At 44.8% G+C, this 20,563-nt stretch overlaps 1 protein-coding gene across 31 annotated transcripts in view; it reads right to left on the reverse strand.

Annotated features, from left to right (window-relative positions):
* The window catches only part of ANKRD6 (ankyrin repeat domain 6), a 205,147-nt gene that overhangs the window by 34,479 nt on the left and 150,105 nt on the right, over positions 1–20,563 (reverse strand). For 17 of the 31 annotated variants that reach the window (XM_074037477.1, XM_065543733.1, XM_074037479.1 and 14 more), the window contains one exon: positions 3,921–4,019. In XM_074037477.1, the coding sequence (XP_073893578.1) occupies positions 3,921–4,019 (99 nt within the window). Of the gene's footprint in view, positions 1–1,524; positions 1,864–3,920; positions 4,020–20,563 lie in introns of all 31 variants that reach the window. The other 14 variants (XM_065543736.1, XM_065543728.1, XM_065543730.1 and 11 more) reach the window with 3 other exon arrangements.

Below are 20,563 nucleotides of genomic sequence, written 5' to 3' on the forward strand. Positions count from 1 at the left end.
TGAGAGCCCAGGTCAGATAAACACCGCTGTCAGGCCAGGCTCGGACTCTTCCTACCCAAAGTGGCTGTCCTTGGCCGGACTGCTACTGTGCTGACACTAGCTGGAATGGTTCTGGAGGACTGAGCAATAGCTTTCTCAGGCTTTGAAAAACCCGGCCTTCTCAAGTCACCAAGATAGGAATTAAAGGCTCTGAGGTGAGGGACATGAAACATGTAAACAATGGTTGCCTCAGGTTATCGTCTGGGACCTATTCTTCCTTAGAATACAACACAAACAATTTAGCACCTTGAGGCCCTCAGTGGAAACAGGGTCAGTTACCTACAAATGGACTCTTTCCTCCTATAACATTAAAATTTACCATTGAAACATTTCCTCCTTGAAATGACACAGAGAAGAACAAGATGTGGCTTCAACACTTACAAGTGGCTACTTTGACATAATTCTTACTTGTATATGACACCTAAGTCAATCATGAAATTCTGAAATGCTGGGAAAAGGTAGAGCACTCTCAACAGTGTTTACTGAATTATCTATTCGGTGAACATTCATTCATTTTGAGACAGGGTCTCACTCTGTCACCTATGCTAGAGTGCAGTGGCATGATCTCAGCTTACTGCAACCTCCACCTCCCAGGCTCAATCAATCTTCCCACTTCAGCCTCCTGAGCAGCTGGGACCACAGGCATTTGCCACCATGCCCAGCTAATTTTTTTATTTTTGGTAGAGATAGAGTTTTGCCATGTTGCCCGGGCTGGTCTCCAACTCCTGGGTTCAAGCGATCCTTCCTCCATAGCCACCCAAAGCACTGGGATTACAGGTGTGGGCCACCAGGCCTGGCCTGAATATTTATTGACTCCCTCCTGTGTGCCAAGTCTAATTCTCTCATTTTATTGATGTCTAATTCTCTCATTTTATTGATAAGCCTAGGATAGCATGCTTGGACCAGAAATCAAATTGTCGAGGCTCTTTGCACTCACCCCAAGCTGCTTCCATCCTGTGAAGTCATTAACCTTAAGACGAGCCCCAGAAAAGGTCAGATGCATCTGTGGGGTTGGGACTGCCTCTTTCATAAAGTAAAGCATAGCCACTAGAGCTGCCCCAAAAGCATTTGTTGAATGATTAACTACAAGAAGCAGAAGGAAAGACGCTGTAGCTGGAAACCTGAAGGGCCTGCAACCTTGCAGTTTGGCACGTTGATTTGGAACACGTTGACCTATTTGCAAAGTATGTGAACTGCCAGCTCTCAGTTTTTCTGAGACAGTGTTTCTCACTTTGGGATTTTAAGAGCTTTGGTGCCTATAAGGTCTAAATCCTTGTTTTGAAATACTGTTATTTTTCTTTCCTACATGGTGAAAAAGAGTGAGTGTAGTGTTGGCATATTCCAAAGGCCATGCTCATGGAGGAAATTCTCATCATGCAAGGGTGCAGTGTGCCCCTCTTCAGGAGGAATCACCCCCATGTGGCATATGCAGACATACTGCAAGGAAGCTCAAGACAGGTTAGGTGTGTAAAGCAAGTTGCTGACCTCTTTTTCTCTTTCTGATCTTCTAGGGTCCTTCCTAACCTTCCCTCTGTGGTTTTTCTTATTTTTATCTTCTTTCATGGCTTTCACTGCGGCCACAGCATCCTGGACTATTTCTGAGGCGGGGGCTATGTGATTGCTCATTGACCAATCAGAGATGGCATCAGCGCTCCAATGAGAGTTGACAGGATTGGCGGGAAGCAAGAGAGAATTTGCTCCTGGAGTTGCATAATATAAAGAACTGGTTTCCACAGGTTGAAATTCATAATAATCCCACTCCAGGTCACTGGAGGTCATTCTTCAACTAATTCTCAGTCCTTACCATGCCATAAAGATCGGTATCTGTAGAATATGAAGTTAGGAGTAAATTCTTCATATCATTAACATTCTGTTTCTACCCACCATCCAAGACAGGTAACTTCTGAGATTTTTTTCAAATAATCTCCTAGATTCTTTAAAGGACACACATCAAGAGTTTTCTTCCTTGGGTTCTTGCATGTATTTCAAGGCTAGCCATCAACAGCATGGTAAATATACAGAGAACAGGCATGGATCATATGATGGTAAATACATTTCTTCAGAACTAGTGAAGGTCAATTCTACCTTCTCCACTCCCAACTGTTTCTTATTGTTGTATTTTTGTTTTAATTTATCTGGGAGAAGCAATATATGCATTGTCTGTCTAGGACAAGGAAAAGATGCAAGAAAATAACTTCAATAAATAAAAGGGGATCTTTCTGTCTAAAAGTAGAGCTGGCTTTTCTTCTGCTGACACGTCTCACTTTGGCTACCTAAAAAAATTCTTGCCTGTTTCACTTCCTACCTTGCCTGGTATAAACAGCAGCAGTTCTAGGAAATTAGCAAGGGCTTTGCTGCGTGAGAATACAGTGATTAATACTTAGACACCATGATGTGAGGCAGGGGTATCAGGTTGGAATGGGTTAGCACGCCTGACATTTTGGCCTTGCCACTGTGGCAAGAAAAGCCTTTAATTATGCGAAGAGAAGACCAAATGCATCCCAACATGTTTGCACCAGTAATAACTCAGTGCCCCACCTTTTCTATGGTCAAAATCTTTTCTCTCTCCTTGTATTTTTGCTCCTGTCATCTAAGGTATGATATAGTTGAGAATCTTATGATGACCACAGTGCAGGAAAATAAAAAAAGTATTATGACCCAAGGTAGAAATCAACAGCTTAAAGCTAAATCAGCATTTTTTTAAAATAACATCCTTGATGACCCAACAAGTTCCAGATATAACCAGAGATTTATGAAAGACACTGGATGGCCTTCTGCCCATGCATATTTAGTTATTTCTTTGCAAATACTGTTCTTACTGTGTGTTTGCCAAGTTTTATGACATTATACATAGACCCAAAGAAGACTAGAAGCACTTTAGTAAACCACACTGTAGCACAGCTGAAGGTTTGAAATTTGAATCACACTCTTATAACTACAGTTGTTAAAGGTGAATTTGGAAGAGGTTATAAGTGCAAACACTCCAAGATTCTGTGTGCCCCACAAAAGTTCTTATTTCTTAGAGTTCTACTACATGAATTAGTGTTGCAACCATTTCTAAAAATAGTTTTCAACTGTATTATCAAAGGGCCTTTTCCTAATAGCTGTTGGAGGACGATTTATATGGTCCTTTCTTAGAGAACCGCCTTCTCCAAAGACCCAAGAGGACAGCCCACTCTACTGTGTGACTACATCCTAGCCACTGCTAACTCACTCAGGATTGGCCACTTGATGTCAGAGGAGCCAATCAGAGTCCATCTCTAGATAATCTGAATGAATAGACTCAGAGCTGAGTTGGCTGATGGCCATGTCTCAATAATAGCATGGTGCCAGAGTAAACTCTTTCTGGAGGCCTCCTTTTTCTTAGATTCTATGAGATCTGTGTTTTCCCCCAGCTCCCCATCTTGAATAGATCATTTTTCCATGTCATATTCACTGACCAAGAGAAATTAAGATGAGAAAAAATTAAGTTTTTAACCCCCATTTTTCCTCCAATAAATTTGGTCATTGACACACATTTCCAGCAGGTCTTGCCCATACTCACTGATGTACGTGTGTGCGTCTCTTTATGCTGAGACAGGCAAAAATCCCCTTTGAGGCATTTTGTACATTGACAGGAAGTGATCACTTGAATAATAGACAGGAAGTGAACCATGATAGGAGAACTACCCCACACTCCCAAACTCTAACTTGCTACTGAGAATGGGCCTCAGAGCAGGTCTTCAAGAGGAAGTTCTCGCCACCACAGAGACCAAGATGCAGCTAAAACGTGCTGGGAGAGCATCTACTGCCCTCCCATCTCACAGCTTATACTTTGTGGATTTCTAGCCAGACAAGCTCCCCTGCCAACTCAACCCAATAGAATGATGGTTTCTACTCACATCATCCTGGACATCGAGGTCGCAGCCAGCCTTCAGCAAGATCTGGACCACAGGAAGATGGCCCTTATTGGCAGCAAGATGCAGGGGAGTCCGGCCATGCTGTGAATGCAAAGCGAGCAATGATTTCAGAACAAGTCATCAAAGCTACTCCCTTGGGAGACAGAGGGCCTAGAGCAAGGTTTGCATGGGGGCTTTTGGATGACCACTCCCTCCTGCCTCTTTGGATTGGCAGGAGATTCTTATGGGTTAACCAAAATTCAAGTTTGTCTCAGTTAACATTGGCTATTGTCATTGTAATCAATGAACACGATATGCTCAAAATGTGAAGATTTCCTTTAGTGCATTATTTCTACTCTCTACTCATCAGACTATCAAGTAGCAAAATGAGGGGTTTTGTGCCTTCTCTTAATTTCTCACTGGTGCTAATACTGAGGAATGATGAAGTGGCCATGATGAATCTGGGCAAGAGAGGGGAGAACAGCAAGATGTCATGGTCATCAGCTCCAGAAGAGTCCAGTTAGTAACACCTGAAAATTAAAACTGTTGATTGAACTGATTAGGAAAGGTTCTTCCTCTTTTTTTTTTTTTTGAGACACAGTCTGACTCTCGCCCAGACGGCAGTGCGGTGACACCATCTCGGCTCACCACAACCTCTGCTTCCCAGGCTCAAGTGATTTTTCCTGCCTCAGCCTCCCAAGTAGCTGGAATTACAGGCACACGCCACTATCACCTAGCTAATTTTTATATTTCGAGTAGACAGGGTTTCACCATGTTGGCCAGGCTGGTCTTGAACTCCTGACCTCAAATGGTCCACCCGCCTTGGCCTCCCAAAGTTCTGGGATTACAGGCATGAGCCACCATGACTGGCCGGTTCTTCCTCTTTTTAAAAACAAATTCTACTCTGGGTGTGGTAGCTCACACCTGTAATCCCAGCATTTTGGGAGGCTGAAGTGGGAGGATCACTTGATGCCAGGAGTCTGAGACCAACCTGGGCAACACAGTGAGACTCCATCTCTATAAAAAATTTTTCTTTTTTTAAAATTAGCTGGGCATAGTGGCATGTGCTTATAGTCCCGGCTACCTAGGAGGCTGAGGTGGGAGGATCACCTGAGCCCAGGAGGTTGAGGCTGCAGTGAGTTGTGACTGTACCATTGCACTTCAGCCTGGGCAACAGAGCAAGACCCTGCCTTAAAAAACAAACAAACAAAAACACTAAACTAAAATTATGAAGTATTTCAACCACTAAAAAATGTAAGTAATATTCTAAACTTCACATAGCCACCAACTATTTCAGGAAAAAAGATAAATCATTGACATTCTTTGTGAACAACTCCCAGGTTCTCATTTCTCTTCCATTCCCAGAGGTAACCACTCTCTCAGATTTGGTATTCATCATTCCTTTGCTTTTCATTATATTTTTTACTACATGTTTGTAGCCACAGACAATATATATAAACATTGTGCTGCTTGTTTCAAACCTTACATAAATAGGTTTTTTTTTTCTTTGAGACAGGGTCTCACTCTGCTGCTCAGGCTGGAGTGTAGTGGCATGATCATGGCTCACAGCAGCTTCAGCCTCTTGGCTCAAGCAATCCTCCCACCTCAGTGTCCCAAGTACCTGGGACCACAGGCATGCATCACCATGCTCGGCCAATTTTTTCTACTTTTTGTAGAGATGGGGTTTCGCTATGTTGCTTAGGCTGGTCTTGAACTCCTGGGCTCAAGTGATCTGCCCACCTCAGCCTCCCAAAGTACTGAGATTGAAGTCATTAGCCACTGTGCCCGGCCTAATAGTTTTCAACTACACAATATAAATTGGCTTTTTTTTTTTTTGTCAAACCTTATATTTTTGAGATTTTTTTTCACGTTGTTCATGTAGTTCTGCTTCACTTATTAATTATTTATTCATCCTCCTCCTGATGGGCACCCAGGCTATTGCCAGGAGGTTGCAGAACACATTAGTATGTGCACCTGAGTAGGCTTCTTAGCCCCGTTGCTGGGTCATAGAGAAGACCATTCGCTTCAATTGCCCTAAGCATGTCGGCTCCCAAGGTGCCACATCAAGGGTGACATCCAGAAGAAATAACACTTTTTGATGCGAATCAGCTTCTGTCTAGAGAACTGCCCTGCCAAACTCCCAATTCTTCCAATTCTAAAGCAAACATGTTTCCTTTGCTTTCCCCTACAAGTTTTACTGTGAAGAAACATTCAAACATCATTGAACCATGGCCCCACCCATGCTGAAGCACACCCCTAAGGTCTTCCCAAAGGCCTTTATTGATACTCTAGCAGGATACACATTTATGATTTGAAGAAAGCACTAGTTTGCCACAGGTAATGAGCCATGAGCCATGGAGGAAAACAGAGATAACAAACAATAAGGGATCTTAATTTCTCCCCATGAAATGTGACCAAAGCACTAGAATGATTCAGGAAAGAGGTCAGAGCTTACTTTAATCACTCCCCAAAAAAAAGTGGGCTATAAAAAGCCTTCGTAAAAAGGCAGCGTCTGAGATGAAGAGTGACCTTTCTCTGGTGGTGACTGTGCTCAGCCGTGTGCTCCCCATCTCAATTCTTCCAATGAAATCATAGCTGATCAGATAGAGTGGCATGACCAGGTTCCACTGGCTGGGCCTGGTCCTCAGTTCCATCTGTCGCCACATATCCTTGTCAAGGACTTCCTGACATTGAGTAAAGTGCCCTTCACAAAGTTTCCTAAGACATTCTGAAACAAAGGGGGGTTCAGCACATGAGGACAGAGAGGTGTGTGCTATGAGAGAGGTGACAGCATGGTGGGACACAAGTGCTTCTGGGCAGCTGGAAAATACAGACCAGCATGAAGAAAAGCTGCCTGGGGAGTCTGGAAAGGGGCCAACAGACCCAGGAGTACTTTAAAAATTGAGATGGCGTCTTGCTTTGTTATCCAGGCTGGAGTGCAGTGGCATGATCTTGGCTCACTGCAACTGCCGCCTTCTAGGTTCAAGCAATCCTCTCGCCTCAGCCTCCCAAGTGGCTGGGACTACAGGTGCGTGCCCCACGCGCAGCTAATTTTTGTATTTTTAGTAGAGACGGGTTTCACCATGTTGGCCAGGCTGGTCTTGAACTCCTGACCTCAAGTGATCCTCCTGCCTCAGCCTCCCAAAGTGCTGGGATTACAGGTGTGAGCCACGTGCCTGGCAAGGGGTTCTTTTTTGTGTCTCAAGAGATCCTCCTGCCGTGCTTGGGATCCCAGATGCCCAAGTACCTCCTGGTACTCTGACCATGGAATTCCCAGCTCCCAGAACCATGAGAAGAAAATGTCTGTTGTTTAAACTACTTACTCTATGTTACCTTGTTAGAGAAGCCCAAAAGGACAAAGACGGGTTCAAAGATCACTTCTGGAAGGGCACTTTAGAAACTCTAAATTACAAACAGGATAGGCCTAGATTGGAGACACCTTTTTAATCCAAAGTCAACAAAGAACCACCAGTGGAGACATGAAAGGCCAGAGGCATCAGGGCTTAGTTTGAATCCCAGCTCTGACCAATAACTCCTGTGTCATTTGGTGCTTAATCCCCTAAACTAAGCCTGTTTTCTCATCTGTAAAACAGGAATAACCTCCGCTGCCCACTCCACAGGCTTGAAATAAGGACGAGGTAACATCCACCATCCAGCATGGGTTTCCCTTCCTTCCAGCTGTCCTTAGCCCCCAACCCAGAGTACACCCCAACCGTTCCCTCTCCTCTTCGACACCCCACACCTTTGCCTTCGCAAAGACCAGTGAGATATTTCCAAAGTCAAATGGATCTGGGTGAAGAGTTGGATCTCTCCCAAGCAGAAGGGCTATGGCTGGAGGGTCCAGGTTCCCATCAGCCAGTCCTGGCCCGCTTGTCCACTTCCATTTTTGAAATGTAAACTGTGGTTCCCAGTCTCTGTGTCCCTTCTTGGAAGGGCGTTCTTCACTGAGAACACCGTTCTCCAAACTGTGACTTCCCTGATTCTCCAGCAATGCTCCTGGCCTCCCACAGCACTCAGGCTTCCTGTCAGCAACGTGGTGTGACATCCTGAGAGCTTCAGGAGCTGAGCTACAACAATGGCACAGGAGTTTTTCTGAGGAGGGGCTGTGTTCCCTGCTCATGCTTGGCTCCTTTTCTGGCCTCTAGTTAAAGTACAGCAATAGCAAAGGCAGTAATAGGTTTCCTATAGAAGCTGAAGCTGTCTCCTTGGTCCCCAGGGCTTTCCTAGCACAAGACCCACCCTCTTAAACATACACCACCTGCCAAAGGAGAAAAGCAAGAAAGCAGCAGACATGTACTTGGTTTTCCAGAACATTCTGTAGTAAATAGCAACAAAAATAGAGCCCTTTGGAGAAGAAGTTGCCCCTATCCAGCACACAGGAATGCCCCCAGGCATGTCTGACTAATGGGAAAGGCTGGAACCCCTCTAAGGGTAAGGGAGCAAATAAAAATTGATCCTTAGAGGCAGCTTTGAATGACTTAGACTTAAGGATGCAACTGCTCTCATTTCCATTTCCGTGCCCCTAGGACTGGCCGCTGGAAGAAATGGGAACAGGAAAAAAGGCCATGTATTATGAATGATAAGAAGTTTGGGCCAGGCAAGGTTGTTCACGCCTGTAATCCCAGCACTTTGGGAGGCCAAGGCGGGTGGACCACTTGAGCCCAGGAGTTCTATAGCCTGGGCAACATGGCAAAACCCCATCTCTACCAAAAATACAAAAATTAGCTGAGCATCGTTTTGTGCGCCTGTAGTCCCAGCTACTCAGGAGGCTGAGGAAGGTGGATGGATTGAGCCTGGGAAATCAAGGCTGCAGTGAGCTGCGATTGCACCATTGCACTTCAGTCTGGGCAACAGAATAAGACCCTCTCTCTGGGAAAAAAAAAAAGAAAGAAAGAAAAAAAGGGAAGAATTTTTAAAGCATCAATTTGCCCTGAGTCCTACCCCAGTTATCCTGAGTCCTACCCCAGTTATCCTCAAAGATCAGTTCAGCTTAACTCAACCCAGGCCCTGGTGAGCCCAGCGAGACCAATAATCGAGCAGAGCAAGAGACACCAGCGGCCAGAATTTATTGAACGCTTGGGTCCATTTATTGTGTAGAAGGCACTACGTTAAGAATTTTACACATGTTCGCTAATTCTATCCTCCCAATTATCCTATGAGGTGGACACTATTATCGAGCCCATTTTATAGATAAGGAAACGGAGGCATGGGAGATTCTGTCACTTGTTCTAAGTTATACAGCAGGTAAATGGAGTCTGGATTCACCCCTTAAGCCATCTGAGCCCAGCTGCCTGCTTTCCCCACCACTCTGTGCACTGCACTGGTTGTGTTGGGGGTGAGGGTAGGAGCAAAATTCTTCCCTGGCAGAGCAGGGGCTTCATGTCTCACCCCTAGGAAGCTCCCAAGTTCTTGGGTGTTTTACCTTAGCCCAGCCACTAACCTCTGGGGTTTGTTTAAAAATAACCTGATTTTTTTAGAATCTCAAGGACAATGAGAGATGTTTTCTATTTTCTCTGCATATGGTTCTCCTGGGGAGGTTGGTCTGTTGTCCTCTCTCTCTATTGGTGCGTAAGCCTCTCCCTCCAGAATCTCTGATCAACTCGCTGTGGTGAGGCCCAGGCAGTTTTTATACAGCCTCCCCCAGGTGATTTTAATGTGTGACCTGGTTGAGAACCACAGGATGGGATGAGGAGGGGCCAGGATAAACCCTCCCTGGACAGCTGCAGGCCCTTAGGCTAAACCTGCCCTTCAGGCCTGCTCCAGCAAGGGCCATACCTCTTTTACATTCTTGTTGATGCTCTCGTCAGCCTGTCAATATAAAACACCTAAAATACTACCTTGCCGCAACCTACAGCTTCCCAGATCTTCAGAGTATATAAGCAATGTAATGACATTACTAAAAATATGGAAAAGAATATCCTCTATAATTCCACAACCCAATACAACTATTATCATTTTTATCCAGTCGTTTTCAGTGCATCTCCAGGTGTGGTTGGAGGTTACGAACCACTGCCTTCAACTCTTTAAAGGTGCTGTTCCTCCAAGGGGCCCTGGTATCAGGCTGGGCCATCTGAGGCCGGCAGGGGTGAGAAGAGGCAGTATCCACCCCGACTTCCTGCATCTCCCTCTGATCCAATCAGGAAGAGGCACAGACTCAGGGCCTCGCTTCCAGGGAACCGAATCAAAGGGTCTTGAGATGTTGTGAAGCAACAACCACAAAAACGTGTCCCCACTGTCAACACCACTGAGGCACTGGCCCGGGATGGTGATTTGTTCAGGCAGGCTGAGCCCTGTGGATCTAACTCCAGCATAACTGCTGCATGGGAACATCAGAGTGACTCCGATTCCAGCAGGCAAGCCATAAATTACATGGAACAAGGGATCACAATGATGCCCAGAATGAAACGGTCCCTGCTATTCACTCTGAAGAGACCAACTCCCACTTGGGAGTGGAAACCTTCCAGGAGAAGGATTCCCGTTAAGATAATGATCTCCCACCAGTGAGGATGACAAGAGAGCCCAGCCAAAGGTAATTGGCTTAAAAGAAACCCTGAAAGGAAGTGGAGGTGTTTTTGTTCCCAGCAGGTCTCAGACTGGCGTTCAGCCTCCTTCCTGGACTCTCCCGGTAGACCAAGGCGTTACGTTAGAAATCCCTCCCCAGGAGGGGCCACGACCCTTGGAGGGAGGCGAAACAGGGCCATTTGAGAACTACAACCTACAGAAACAAGCCAGTCAACTGCCCCTGCCACTGACTGCATGGGGCCTGGGAGCCCAGGGCCATGACCCTGGTCCATCATCACTCCAGCCAGGAGGCAGGCTGGGTCCCAGCCCCTCGCTCCTGCTTCAGTATCTTGGACCCTACTTACTAAAGGGCAGGCCTTTCAGGACCTGTCAGTACCTGTCCCACGAATGACAAGTCTAACAGAGTAGGCCTGGACAAGGCCTGGCCCGACAGAATGCATCTGAAAAGTGAGAAGGAAAGGTGTGGTGCTTAGCCATTCCTGGAACACCATTTTTTTTTTTTTGAGACAGAGTCTCGCTCTGTCTTACCCAGACTGGACTGCAGTGGCACAATCTCAGCTCACTGTAGCCTCCGCCTCCTGGGTTCAAGCAATTCTCCTGCCTTAGCTGGGAGGCAGCTGGGACTACAGGTGTGCACCACCACACCCAGCTAATTTTGTATTTTTAGTCGAGATGGTGTTTCACCATGTTGGCCAGGCTAGTCTTGAACTCCTGACCTCAGGTGATCCACCCGCCTCAGCCTCCCAAAATGCTGGAATTACAGGCGTGAGCCACCGTGCTTGGTCTCAATGATATTCTTACGACCAGATACGACCAGAGTCAAAAGGAGACCTGCAGCAGAAGTCAAAGGAATAAAAGGGCAGAAACTCTGAAGGAACGGAGTAGGGAAAGGTTGTATAAAGGAATTGAGACTCATTGGCTCAAACAATAAAACAATTTAACCATCTTAACTAGGGACTATAACAAGGAGGGCAGCTGCATGATGTGACCCACACAAGAAGAAATGGTGTAATGGGAAGAATATAGGTTAAATTAGTGTAATCATTTCATAAAGCTTCTTCAGGAGACCCATGAGAAACTGGATCAGGGTCATGCAGTCTTTTTTGAGTCAAGTCTTTTGAGTCAGTCTGCCTGTATTATCTGTCGCATTAAGAGAGAAGTAGTAGGAGGCAAGAAAGTTGTAACACTACTAAAATAAGAGTGGCACATATTTTACAAACATAATGTTCAGAATGGGAAGAGTCTTTGAGAGTTTCATTTGGCTGAAGAGGTGAAATGAATTCTCAATGTCTCCAATCTTATTTTTGGCAGAACTGCAATAGCTGGAATTCTGGTCACTTGGCTCCTCGTTTAGATTTTAAATAGTGGAAGACCCCACCAACTTTTCTAAGTGTCTCAAGGGTCCTTTTTATCACAGATGGTGTTCCCTGAGAGCTTCAACAGCCTGGAATGGTGTAAATTTGGGTCAGAAAAGTTCAAAGTCCTTCTCAGGCTTATGATTCAATGAAGACAGTTGACATTCAAGAAAACATGGAACACATTCAAGAAAAAAACTGAAAAAGTACCATCGATCAAAGAAAATAAAACTTTACATTTAAAAACAATTTATAGTTTAAGCAGCTTTCAGAGTTTTCTTTCCTTGTTGCAAATGTGTTTTATCTACTTGTCTACTTACATGAGTGATACATCATATCTTAATCAGACAATAGGTGACAAGAAATGGCAAGGGAATAAATTCCTTGGCTGACACAAATCAGGATCCAAAACAATCTCAGATTGAAATAGGCCAATTTTAAAAAGACAAAATGCAATGGGGGCAGATGGTAATTCCTGCACTGGGGGCCAACAGTCCCATCACACAAGGATGGAAGTATTAGGATGGTCCTGTAAAATAATAATAATCATAAATTATATGGAGAGGTGATTTGAAATGTATATTGTTAGGAATCAGTTATTCCTAACAATTGGGTTTAATTGATAAGATAATTCCTTTTTTGTTTGTTTTTTGAGACGAAGTCTCGCTCTGTCACCAGGCTGGAGTACACTGGCGTGATCCCAGCTCTCTGCAACCTCCACCTCCCGGGTTCAAGCGATTCTCCTGCCTCAGCCTCCCAAGTAGCTAGGACTATAGGCGTGTGCCACTGTGCCCGGCTAATTTTTGTATGTTTAGTAGAGACGGGGTTTCACCACGTTGGCCAGGATGGTCTCAATCTCTTGACCTCGTGATCTGCCTGCCTCAGCCTCCCGAAGTGTTGGGATTACAGGCGTGAGCCACTGTGACTGGCCTTTTTTTTTTGAGACGGAGTCTCACTGTGTCGGCCAGGCTGGAGTGCAGTGGCATGATCTCAACTCACTGCAACCTATGCCTTGCAGGTACAAGAGATTCTTCTGCCTCAGCCTCCCAAGTAGCTGAGACTACAGGTGCCCACCACCATGCCCAGCTAATTTTTTTGTATTTTTAGTAGAGACAGGGTTTCACCTGTTGGCCAGGCTGGTTTTCAACTCCTGACCTCAAGTAATCCACCCACCTCAGCCTCCCAAAGTGCTAGGATTTTAGGCATGAGCCACTGTGCCCAGACAAGAATTCCTTTTGAGGTAACTCAGTAACTTCTAGAAAGATCCACCAGCAAGAAGGACCAAAATATTTCAGGCAACGAAACTGGCTATTAAGGATTCCATCAGCTTCTACAGTATACTTGTCCCTGAGTGGTTGAGTGGTAAGGCATCTGTTAATGGCCCACACACTCCTCACAGGTGGTGGCCCAGACTACATTTTTTTTTCCCCCAAGACAGTCTTATTCTGTCGCCCAGGCTGGAGTGCAGTGGCACGATCTCAGCTCACTGCAACCTCCACCTCCCGGGTTCAAATGATTCTCCTGCCTCAGTCTCCCGAGTAGTTGGGATTACAGGCATGTGCCACCACGCCAAGCTAACTTTTGTATTCTTAGTAGAGATAGGGTTTCACCATGTTGGCCAGGCTGGTCTCGAACTCTTGACCTTGTGATCCGCCCACCTTGGCCTCCCAAAGTGCTGGGATTACAGGTGTGAGCCACTATGCCAGGCCAGACTACATTTTTCAATGGGTTGACACTGACAGAGCACAGCATGGTAGGCCAATGCACGATGAACTATGGTTCGATATAAGGACTGTTCTTGCTTCTCTTCTGGTTTCTAACAAAAACCAGAAAACAAGAATCACTGCCTTTTCAGCAACCGTTAATATAATCATGTGTTCTTCTCTTTTAATTTGTTGGTTTAATGAATTATGGAACCATCTTTGCATTCCTGGAACCCACCTGGTCACACTGTATTATTCTTCTCATAAATGCTGCATTCTATTAGGTAATGTTATAAAGAATTTTAAAAATCAATATTTATAATTGAGATTGCTGTTTCTTATTCTTATTTATCTGTTTTTGACATTAAGATTGTGCTGACTATGTGAAAAAGTACAGCTTTCTATTTTGTTCTGTGCTTTACAATAATTTAAATAACATTGGATTTTTTGTTGTTGATAAAATATAAAACAGGACCATGAAACCATTTGGCCCTAGTTTTTGTTTTGTTTTGTTTTTTGAGACGGACTCTCACTCTGTCACCCAGGCTGGAGTGCAGTGGTGCGATCTCAGCTCACTGCAACCTCCACCTCCCGGGTTCAAGCAATTCTGCCTCAGCCTCCTGAGTAGCTGGGACTACAGGCACATGTCGCCAAGTTCGGTTACTTTTTGTAATTTTTTACAGATGGGGTTTCACCATATTAGCCAGGCTGGTCTCGAACTCCTGGCCTCAAGTGATCCACCTGCCTTGGCCTCCCACAGTGCTGGGATTACAGGTGTGAACCACCACACCTGGCCGGCCCTAGTACTTTCTAAAAGTTGCATCTTTAATCGTGTTTCCAATATTTCCTATGCTAATTAGACTAAGTTTTCTGCTTCTTCTTGGGTCCATTTTTTTTGTGTGTGATTTATAAATTTGTGGTCAAATACGCATATACATAAAATCTACCATTTTAACAACTTTTAAGTGTATAATTCAGCGGCATTAAGTATATTCATGATGTTGCGCAACCACCACCACCATCCATGTCTAGGACTTTTTTGGGGATTAAATTCCTCACGTTCTTCTTGCCTTACTGTGGTGGCTAGAACTTCCAGCACTGTAGTGAATGAGCAGGCATCCCTGTCTTGTTCCTTATGACAGCAGGAAAACATTCAGTCTCTCACCACCAAATATGATGTTAGCTCTTGGTTTTTTTTAGATGTTCTTTATCACGTTGAGAAAGTTTTCCTCAATTTCTGGTTTTCTGAGAGTTCTTTTCCCAAATGGATATTTGGTTTTGTCAAATTCTTTTTCTGTACCTGTTAATATGATCAGATGATTTTTCTTGTTTAGCTCGTTATGGACTAAATGCTTGTTTCTCCCTAAAATTGGTATGTTGAAGCACTAACTTGCAATATGTTGGTATTTGGAGATGGGGTCCTTTGGAAGGTAATTAGGTTTGGATAAAGAAATGAGGGTAGGGCCCCGACAAGATTAGTGTCCCTATAAGGAGAGGAAGAGAGACTAGAGACCCCTCTCTCTGCCACACAGAGAGAAGTCAGCCATCTACAAACCAGGAAGAGAGCACTCACCAGGAACTGAATCTGTAGGCACCTTGATCTTAGACTTCCCATCCTAAAAAACTGTGAAAAATAAGTGTCTGTTGTTTAAGCCACTCAATATGTGGTATTTTGTTATAGCAGCCTGAGCTAAGGCACTTGTTGATATGGTAGATTACACTGATGTTGACTCAGTCTTGCATACTTGGAATAAATTTCACTTGATCATGGTTTATAATTCTTACACATTGCTCAATCAACTGGCTAAAAGCAGACTAGGTAGAGCTGCTACCTATTCACCCACGTACCCTAAATTATTGGCTTAGAACAAGGAAACATGTAACAGCCCACTCTCACTAGAAACAAACTGATTGGCCTGCTGAGAAAGAATTTTCAGTGTCCCGACAAGTTCCTGGCTTAATTTATTTTCTGAAACCTAAGTCATTATAACTTAAAAGAAAGAAAAGAAAAAGAAGACAACTACTAAGAGGGCCTCAGGGAATTCGCCAATGGACGCACTGGCTTCTGAGCAGAGGCCCAAGTGGGCAGCTCAGTGGCTTTGAGAGCTCCTTTCCTCTTTGGCTTCTTCATTTCACAGCACTACCAGGGTGTGGATGTGGAGAATCACCCATGCAAGCCTCACAACATGCTGATTACTGGCCTGGAAACCAGTAATCCTCCAACGCATTTTATTCAAGAAAGATACAGGTATTTAGGGAGGATTTTTAAACGCTGACACCCAGCTGTGCCACAATATTATAATGTCTCGTCTAGAGTGGTTAGGACCTACTAAATATATGTTTTCAGGGAGTTTTACTAGCACATAATCTGGGTTATAAAGCACTCAGCTGTGTAGTTAAGACTTACTTTTAAGTGCAGACTGCTAAGGCAACAGGATACAATATGGACAAATCACGGTGGTGGCAGATGGTGGATGGCTTGCTGATTGAACACTCAGGGGTTGGCGGGGCCTCTGGGCCCAACCTCCCACCAAGCCTACCTAGAGCTGAGGAGAGACGCAGGCAGCAAACAGGGCCTGCCTTCACTGCCACTGAGAACCACTGTAAATAAGGTGGGCCTTTACAGAGGGCAGGAGGAAAAGATATTGTACTTCTGCATAGGCAGTGAGGGGCAGGACAGAGCAGCCAAGAGATTCAAGATGAACTCTTACCTAGATTCTTTAATAGCAGCCTAAAAGCCTCTCCTAAGATGACTGAGTTAGCTTTGGGGGCCCATCCCCAAAGTTCTGAGGCTTGTTCTCCTCAATTACAGCGTGTCTGACCTGCCACACCAATCTTCCATTTTCCCTCTCATCTGAGGCGCTGCCTCTTTCCTCCAAAGAGCATCTCCTAGGGACACCTACCTACCTTTGCTAGAAACATGAGTCGCTGTGGCGCATGCCTAATTACCATCCTTATCACAGTAAGTTAACACTTAAGACTCATATTATTGACCCAATAATTTTTCATGTGTCGTCTCATAGACAAGCCACACGACAATTCACAGCATACATTTGCCTTCCCATATTTGAGACATTTCTTTCCTGCTGATAAAATTGTCTCTAGTTTGAATCATGGCATTTAGAATATCAGTATTTCATGGTATTCTACAAAGAGCAGCACAACTTCCAGATGTCTAACCACTGTCTTGGCCCAGTGCTCAATGGACAGTGTTGTCCTGCCCTGCATGGAAGGCTCTGAAACCTCAGGGGGAAATACCAAGAGCAGTGAGAGGTTCTCTGTCTTGCTGCTCTGAAAAATCCCAAGCCCAGGCCATACCCCAGACCAACTAAACCACAGCCTCTAGGTGTAGGCCTGGGCATCAGTATTTAAGGCTCTAAAGGGGGTCACATGCGCAGTCAACACTGAGAACCAGTGTTGACTTCTGTGCCTCTGAGGACAGCTGCCTCAGGTGGGGAGATGGTCTTCATAATAACAACTCCCATCCGTTGAGCTCTTTCTACATCCTTAATTACACTGTTCTAAGCACTTTGCATGGATTACCTCATATAATCCTCACCACATATCCTTGAGGTAAGTGCTGTTGTGCTGATTTTACAGACAGGAAATGAAGGCTCAAGGAGGCTAATAACTTGGGCAGGGTTGGAAAGATGGTAAATGTGATTCATTGCATCTACTCTTGGTAAGGAAAAATTGTGAGAGACTTTAAAATGGATGACAAATTCATAGAGACAGAAAGTGGAATGGTGGCTGGCAGGGGCTGGGTGGGAGGGAGAAAAGGGGAGTTAGTGTTTAATGGGTATAAAGTTACAGTTTGGGAAGATGAAAAAAGATCTGGAAATGGATGGTGGTGATGATCACACAACTGTGTGAATGCAATTACTGCCACTGGATTGAACAGTTGAAAATAATTAAAACAGGGCTGGGCGCGGTGGCTCATACCTGTAATCGCAGCACTTTGGGAGGCTGAAGTGGGAAGACTGCTTGAGCCCAGGAGTTCAAGACAGCATGGGCAGCATGGCAAGACCCCATTTCGACAAAAAGTAAAAAAACGTTAGCCTGGCATGGTGGTGCATACCTATGGACCCAGCTCTTTGGCAGGCTGAGGTGGATCTCTTGAGGCAAGGAGTTCAAGACCAGCTTGGTCAATTAATATAGCAAGACTCCACCCCCACCATCTCTACAAAAAAAATTTTTTTTTAATTGTCTGGGCCTGGCCTGACAATTCTCCTTCAAAACAGTTGTAACATCTTACTAGTTTCCTCTTTAATTAATGAGTTAAATAAAATGTTAGCATATGTTCATTTTATAACTTTCTCACAATTAGCACCATATGTCAATTTTCCCCAGAGATTTTTTTATGATAAACTATAAAAGCCTAAGTTTTCCCAGTTGAGATTTTCTTCCCACAGGGTTATGCTTCTAGCTATTGTAGAACACAAGCAGATTTTCTGTTTGACCTGCCATGTAACCATATACCCTCAATGCCCTGTTTGTTTCAGTGAAGAGACACCTGCTCCACACAGTGTGTGGATGTGCTAACTCAGAGCAGAACCAAGCACTACAGCAGCCCTGCATGGGCTCCTGCCCTTGCTCTGGATGTGAGAACACACTGGGGTACTTGGGGTCAGAATAAAAGACCCAGGTGTCTTGGGAGGGAACTCCGTTTTCCATTTGGGAATGGGGGATGGGGAAGGGGAGGAGAGGTGTGGAGATCCCCTCTTCTATTCCCCTCCCATCAGCCACTCCCCCACTTTTCCCTTTGATTCCCAGGCAGCTGGCCCCAGACTCAACCCAGAGAAAATTCTACGAAACGCATGCTGAAGTGAAAAGGAACCGAGGCCACACAGGCCAAATGCACCTTAGCAGAGAGCTCCTGGAGAGAAGGCTAGAAAGGTAAGATGAGCTCAGATGGTGAAGGGTCAGGAGAGGCAGCAGACAGAGCCCAGGGTACCACTGGCATCATGTGTTTAAAGGTCAGTCCTCTCGGGCCCCTCACACACTGCTGGTGAAGTGTAGACTGGCACAACCTCTTTGCAGAGCAATTTAGCTCTAGCTGTCAAAATTGCAAGGGGATGCATGCTCTGACTCAGAAGTACCACTTAGAGAAATCTATCCCCCAAATATAATCGTACTGTGCAATAAAACCTCCGAACAGAGTCACTGCAGCATGCTTTGTAAGGGCAGGAGATTAACATAATCTAAATGCCCATCAATAGGGGATTGGTTAAGCCAATTAAAATGAAGAAGGAGAGTATAGTATCCCACAATTTGTATAAAATGGGGAAACACACAGAGCTACATCTACTTGCATGTATGTACGTAAGTATCTCAGGAACAATGTAAGAAGCAGGTAAAACAGGTGCCTTCAGGGAGGGAAACACTAAGTGGTGGGGGCAGCACGGGAGGAGGACTAGGCAAACTTTGTGCCTTCTGTAGTAGAACCATTACCTACTCCAACTAAAATAAGTGTATGGGGTCCTCTGGCAGGAGCATGCTATATACAACACATTCTCCCAAGTGAAGAGTTTTACCTGACCAACCACCTTTTAAGTGTCAATTTCCCCCACGTCCTGGGGAGTGACAACTTAAAGCAAATGACTAGGAACCAGCAGGCCGGCAAACATGAGTTCAGGCTACACCATTCTGGTAAGTCCTAACATTAAACACAAACCAGGAAATCAAAAACAAAGCAAATGACCACCATGAAAGATCCTTCCTTTCCACTGCTCTCCTGCCTTGGGACACCAGTGTCGCAAACCCCGCGTGGAAGTGAGGTTTTGTCGAAACTGGAAACAGGTTTCAGAGCAGGAAGCCCAGCAAGTGGCAGCAGGAGAGTCCCCCAGTGCAGAGGCTGTTCTCACTGTGTTTCCTGAGGCCATGAATGTATACCATTTATTGACTTGCAGCGTTCCCTTGAAAGTGGCTGCCAGAAAATATTTACCAGCCAGTCATCCTCTTCATTTCTGCAAACACCATCAGGTGCTCACGCTGGGGAAAGTTACTACTTTACTACAGTGGAACTCTTTGCATTTCCCTTTTTAAAAGTTGAAAGTTTATATTGGAGTACAGTAGTTACCAGCATGGGGAGACAACACGATGCAAAACCCCCACAGGAACCACAAGCAACCTACAAAGGACTTATTCAGCCTCCCGAAGCTTCTGTTTCCTCATCTGTAACAATTACACTTAGGAGAGTTATCTTTAAAAAAAAAAATCAAGTTTCTTGAGGTATAATTTCCATTCAACAAAATTCATTTTTTTAAAGTATGCACTTTCATATGGTTGGATAAATGTATACGGCCAACCCCACAAACAAAATATGGAAGATTTTCATCTCCCCACCCAAAATTCCCTCCTGCTCCTTTGCAGTCAATCATTTCCCACCATCTCCAGCCCCTAGCAATCACTGATCTATTTTCTGTCCCTATAATTTTGACTCTTGTAGTAAGCCTGGAAGATACTAGTATGTCTGGAAATCAGGTAGCAAAAGTCCTTCAACTTTGTTGTTCAATGTTGCTTTGGCTATTCTAGGTCTCTTGCATTTCATATAAATTTTAGAATCAGCTTCTCAACTTCTACTCCAAAAAGCTGATAGTTTTATTAAATGTTGGACATTGAGCTAAACACTTTGTCATCTCATTTAGCCTTTTTTTTTTTTTGAGACAGAGTCTTGCTCTGTGGCCCAAGCTGGAGTACAGTGGCACTATCTTGGATTACTGCAGCTTCCGCCTCCTGGGTTCAAGCGATTCTCCTGCTTCAGGCTCCTAAGTAGCTGGGATTACAGGTGTGCACCACCACACCCGACTAATTTTTGTATTTTCAGTAGAGATGGAGTTTCACTAGTCTCGAATTCCTGGCCTCAAGAGATCCACCAGCCTTGGCCTCCCAAAGTGCTGGGATTACAGACTTGAGCCACCGCACCCAGCCTTCATTTAGTCTTGATGGCAATCTCATGAAGTCGAGATTATCCTCATTTTTCAGATGAGAACAATGAATGGCCTTGGACCACAGCTCTTAGCATTGTTGCATTCTCAGAATCCCCTCAGTGCCTACTACATTTGAC

This window comes from Macaca fascicularis, chromosome 4 (genome assembly GCF_037993035.2).
Source record: "Macaca fascicularis isolate 582-1 chromosome 4, T2T-MFA8v1.1".
NCBI classification, from domain to species: Eukaryota; Metazoa; Chordata; class Mammalia; order Primates; family Cercopithecidae; genus Macaca; species Macaca fascicularis.